The following is a 5,507-nucleotide window of genomic DNA, read 5'->3' on the forward strand; positions in this document are numbered from 1 at the left end:
AAGAAGAAGAGTCGAAGAAGACGTCCCTCCCGAAGACAGTAAAGCGAGAAGAAATTTCCAGTAGGTCGTAAGATTTACACCCCCTTGTTGCGTATATTGAAGAGAGAAGAGATCTGAAAGAGCACACGAAGAAGATCTTCCTCTTCTTGAGAGGTCAGCATGCGATAAAGAGAGGAAGTCTGTGGCTAGTAGACATAGCTGCTCCGCTTTTCTTTGGACTAGCCATGTATGTCTATCAGGTAGACCAGCTGTATAGACAGCATCACTGGCTCCTCCTCGAGTCTCGAGATACATGAGATCTTCATTTTCGAGTTCTTTTTCTTGTCGATTCTGGCTGTTCTTTCCATCTTGGGGGTGAAAGATGGAGGTCGTCTGCTCTTTCTCTGTGTTAATCATACTCATCTTCTTTGTCGATCTTCTTAGAAGATCTTTAGCTGCATGAGGATTGACGTAAGAGAGAAGAAGAAAAGAAGATTTGAAAGCGATCGTTGCACGTGATAGACGGGAGAGAGGAGAAGGCAGAGGCAAGACTTCATAGAAGAGATAAGGAAAAGAAAGAAGAAGATACGAAAAGAAAGAAAGAGAGAAAGAACTTATCTCCAGATCTCCGCTATCTGAAGATGAAGCAGGCATTGTCGCTGTATTTAACCTCCCTGTTAAAGATAGATAGACACCTCCATACCTATAACGCTCATGGAGACAAGCTGTACACCATAGAAGAGACGTTAAAGAAGACAAGAGAGAAGATAAAAGAGACACAGCAGGATCAGAAAGATTTGCATGTCTATGATGAAAACAAGGCGAAGAAGAAGAAGAAGAGAATGGCGACGTGACTGCTGAAGAAAGTCCTTCCCTGTGAACAGAAGAAGAGGAAGAAGAAGAGGAGGAAAAAGATGAGAAAGTATTGCCATGTGAAGAAGATGAACTTGTAGAAGGCTGTCTTGACTGGGGCAGAGCTCGATCAGCACGCATCGATAAGATTCTTTTTCTAGCTTCAGCGAAGTCGGTAAGCATAGATCTCGCCATCATCGCCACGCGAATCTCTTCTTCTTCTTCCTTCTTCTTCTTCTCCTCCTCCCCTCCACCCTCTTTCATTCTATCACAACATGCAGCCCTCTGGGGTGTAGGACGAGAGCTCATCCTTGACATTTCTTCTTTTTCTTTTTCTTTTGTCTTGGCTTGGAAAGTCGAAGCGAAAGAGAAAGAGGAAGAAGTAGAAGAGGCGAGCGAAGAAGAGGGAGAAGCTAGATAACTGTAGATTCCTGGGACCGATGCGAGAAGATGGCAGTCAGGAATGAGAGGAGTGAAGCTTTCCAGAACTCTCAAGCAGACAGCCAATAGAGTCAAGGGACCAACTGCGTGGGGATCCATTTCATCTCTTTCTTCTTCTTGTTTCTCGTCAACGTGTTCACTTTCTCTTTCTTCTCCTCCTTCTCCTTCTCCTCTCGGAGATCTCTTCATCCATATGAAGCAGGTCATACAACGTACAAAGGCAACGAGACCTTGGAGGACAGCTGTGGCGGGAAGAGACACATCACACGGGAGTAAAATAGAAGAGAAAGAGAGACAAGAAGAAGAAGAGGAGGTAGAGACACAGTTCAGTCTCTGTTGTTCCTTAGGACAGCTCGCGAAAGAAGAAGAAGAGCAAGAAGAAGAAGAGGTGATAAAAGAGAGAAGGCGAGAGACCCGTCTTTGGTATCGACGGGCTGTTTGAAGCTCTGAGGGAGGGAACAAGAAACGTGATATCGACTTGGAGTAAACATACGAGAAGGTTCTTAACCAAGGAGAAATCAACGGATATTCATAAAGAAAGAAAGGAACATAATCTCTTTCCTCTTCTTCTTCTTCTCTTTTGTCCTTGTCATGGGGACCGTCCCTATCACTATCACGAAGGATGACGTCTATTGGCGTTCTTCTCTCTTTCTTTTCTTTCTCTTGCTCCTTCCTTTCATCTTCCTTTCTCGTGTATTCCTCGGTGTCTTCTTCGGATGTCTTCTTCTCCTTCTTTTCTTGCCCTCTTCTTCTCCTTTTTCTTCTTCCTGTCGAACGAATCTGGGTCTGAAGAAAGTGTGTATGTCTTTCTACGGTTGATCTCTTAAGGAAAGCATGCAGCACGAGAGAAGACGCTTGAGCGATGAATCGAGGTCGCTGTCTTCTGCCTATACGACCAGTGCATGCAGCAAGCGCAGGCAGAAGAAGAAGGCGAAGAGAGGGAAGAACAAGAGAGGAAGAAGAGAAAGAAGAAGATAGAGATATAAATAACTCCTTAGGCTTGGCTGTCCGACATAACGCTTCTAAGAGAGAGATCAAAGGAAATCGTAGAGACGATCTTCCTTTCTGAGATAACTGAGAAGAAGAAGAAGAGCAGAGAGTTGGGAGAAGAGGAAGAGGGAGAGAGACCCCAAGAATGTGAGGCAGAGACGAAGGTGGATAGAAGCAATTAGGCGGCGAAGTGACGGTCGTCTTGATATGAGAAGACATCTCTAAAGATGAAAAAGAAGATGAAGAAGAAGAAGGTATGCATGCAGTTAAAAAAGTAAAAGGCGTTTGACTCTCGACAAAGGAAGCGAACGAGGGGACGGGGGGGGGAGAACAAGGAGGGAGAGAAGAAGAAGAAGAAAGAGGGTTGGCCGTGTGTTTCTTGTCTTGATCGTGTTCATAGAATTCTTCGAGATCTTTCTGCGCTTCGATTAGAACGAGCGACGTAGCCTCGAGGAGATTTAGAAAGATATCACAAGTGACTGAAGCGAGCTGCGGGGAGTGATCTAGATTCTGGAGAAGAAAAGGATAAAGAAGCATAAGACGATCCATCAGAACAGACACCGGCTGTACATACACCTCCACCTCATCTGATCGTTTCTGTGCATTATCATGATCTCCCTCTCTTTCTCCCTTCTTTAACGTCTCTTCGCTTGTTCTCCTATCTTCTCGACAACGCTTTTTCATATCTTCTCGCTCTTCTTTCTCTCTTCTTTCGCAAGGAAGAAAAGAAGAGGAGGAAGAAGATGCCTCGTAAGACCTCACATGTCTCTCCAAGGGAGAAAGAAAGGAAGAAGATGACGCCTCCTCAGGTGTACAGACAGGTAAAGCCAGCCATGCTGTTAAGACATCGACAGCGGACTCAAGGGCTTCTGATGAGGGTGATAATGAAGTAGAAGAAGAAGAGGAGACGAGACGCACAACCTCGGGTGGGAGACGTTGAGGCAGATGAACTGAAAGACTCTCTGCCATCTTGACGAAAAAGAGAGACAGAAAGACATATCGAAAGAAAGAAAACAAGAAAGAATGGTCGGACCTTGTGTGGAAAAAGAAAAGAAGAAAGACAGAAAGATTTGCGCAAAGAGGAGGAAGACTAGATGTGTATGTAGTGATGAGAATGAGAGCTATAAACACGAAAAAGAAAGAGATATGAAAGAAAGAAAGAAAGAAAAAGAAAGAAAGAATGAACGAAAGAGACAAGAAGGAAAGAAAGAATCGTGCGGTCTTGAATACAATGTGGTACTAAATAGGTGTCTAGAGAGAGACGGTACAAAAAAGGATGAAGGGTGGGTAGAATAGAAATGTATAGAGATATCTCAAAATTATGTTTAGCAGTCAATTGAGAATGATGACTTCGTCCGACAAAGAGTGATTGAACGAGGTGTACATACACCCCAACTGCATGCTGTATTATGTGATCCCTCGACCTCTCTCACATCTTAATCAAGCCACGCAGCATGTCTCAATTCTACAGGTGACGTATTATAGCAGCATCGAAAGCTATACATTTTAAACTAGTAGTAGATCTCTTAGCTTGTCCTTCATCTCTCCCCGCTCTTATACCGAATCATCATACCTATCTATCTTCTTCTCTCTCATTTATCTCCTTGAAAGATCCCTCTTTCCGGAGAAAATGCAAGACATGCAAAAAAGAAGAAGATTCGCGACTTTCTTCGTAAATTCGTGAAGTCTTGATGCAACGGGAGAGATCTCCCAAGAGAAAGCCTTGATAGGTACAGACAACTAAGCAAACAGATAGAGAGATAGATCGGAGGATAGATCGGTTTAGAAGAAGGAATCTATCGTCTGTATGTATGATCTATCTCCTTCGCTGCATTAGCTGTCATTGTGTATGATAGACACTTCTCCTTAGAAAAAACCCGTCAGACGGTCTCCTCGGCTACTCCTATCTCTCTCTTGCTCTTCAACTGCCCTCAACAGATCTATCTTTTTCCTCTTTTTCTTCTTTCTTCTCAAGAAAACTCGGTCCTCTATTTGGAGAAGAGCTGTGGAGAAGAGAGAGGAAAGAAGGAGCAAGAAAGAAAGGAAAGGACAGAGAGTGAGCCGAAGACCCAGCTGGCAGAAAAGCAGAAGGACGGAAGATCCACACAAAAAGCAACAGAAGAGACTCTAGCGGCGTCGCTCGGCGGCTACTAGTAGTAGTAGTAGCCGTAGTAGTAGTACTACAGAAATACCCAGCAGCAGAAGCAGCCTCGCACGCACGGAAGCTATTGGCGGGTATTCTAGAGTATTATGGAGAAGCTTACGAGGTAAAGACGAAAAGAAGAGAAGAAAGAGAAGAAGAGAGCTGATAAAGGGTCAAACAAGATCTCGAGGCATCTGCAGGACGACTCCGCGCTGACGGCTGCTGGTAGTCGTAGCCTCGTATGACAAAACAAAGACTCGATGCATGCATGCATAAGAAAATGTGTGCATGCAAAGGAAAGAACGGAGAGTGGAGTCGTGGCAATATGAGTGCATGGGGTGTGTAGGGAGGAAAAGAAGAAAGGAAGCGTTCTGTAGATATCCTCCCATCGGCGTTAAGAGACTTCTCAACCATACGAATGGATCATTTTCTATCTTCTTGTCTCAATCTCTCTACCAGACAGACATATAATCGTAGCACAGAAACTCTACCTTTTGCATACACTAAAGACATCTAGACTTCCCCCTCTACATAAGCATATCTCTCTCCCTTTCTCTCCCTCTCGAAGATAGGTCTCTCTCCATAGATACACCGATGTCTTTCAAGTTCACTTCTGCAGATTTATCTGTCTATTTGAGATGTGTACATGCCAACAGAAAGACACCCTCCTTTCTTTCTAGAGAGGGAAGGAGACCAGCGGGGTTGAGTCTGCAGTCACACCTCTTTCTCTTCAGGTATCTGCTCTCTATGTACAAGAGAATTGAAAGAAGACTCCTAACTCCAAGCACACAGTAAGAAGGAGATGAGAAGAAGATAAAAAGAAAGAAAGAAAAGAGTTGGAGAGCCAGTTGAAGAAGAAGAAAAAGAGGCATAAGAATAGGGAATGGATCTACACATAGTTGGTAATGTGTTACGAAGAGAGAGAGACGTTGTCTCTTTCTTTCTCGCGACTACTTGGCAAAACTCTTCTCTTCAATGAAGGATGAAGATCTCCTTTGTCACCATCAAGGCCAGGAAATACTTCTATATCTACCTATCTAGCTACTTTTGACCTACGTATCTGTCTATCTATCTTTAATCTATCTCTGTATCTATATATCCA

The 5,507-nt window shown here is 43.9% G+C and overlaps 1 protein-coding gene across 1 annotated transcript in view; it reads right to left on the bottom strand.

Moving 5' to 3' along the window:
* The window catches only part of CSUI_002698 (uncharacterized protein), a 7,963-nt gene extending 2,834 nt beyond the window's left edge, over nucleotides 1-5,129 (bottom strand). The window contains exon 1 of the mRNA XM_068062897.1: nucleotides 81-5,129. Within this exon, the coding sequence (XP_067925126.1) occupies nucleotides 81-3,231 (3,151 nt within the window). The 5' untranslated portion in view covers nucleotides 3,232-5,129. The remainder of the gene's footprint in view (nucleotides 1-80) is intronic.
* Nucleotides 5,130-5,507: the final 378 nt, after the last annotated feature.

Source organism: Cystoisospora suis, assembly GCF_002600585.1.
Source record: "Cystoisospora suis strain Wien I chromosome Unknown contig_1120, whole genome shotgun sequence".
Taxonomy (NCBI): Eukaryota; Apicomplexa; class Conoidasida; order Eucoccidiorida; family Sarcocystidae; genus Cystoisospora; species Cystoisospora suis.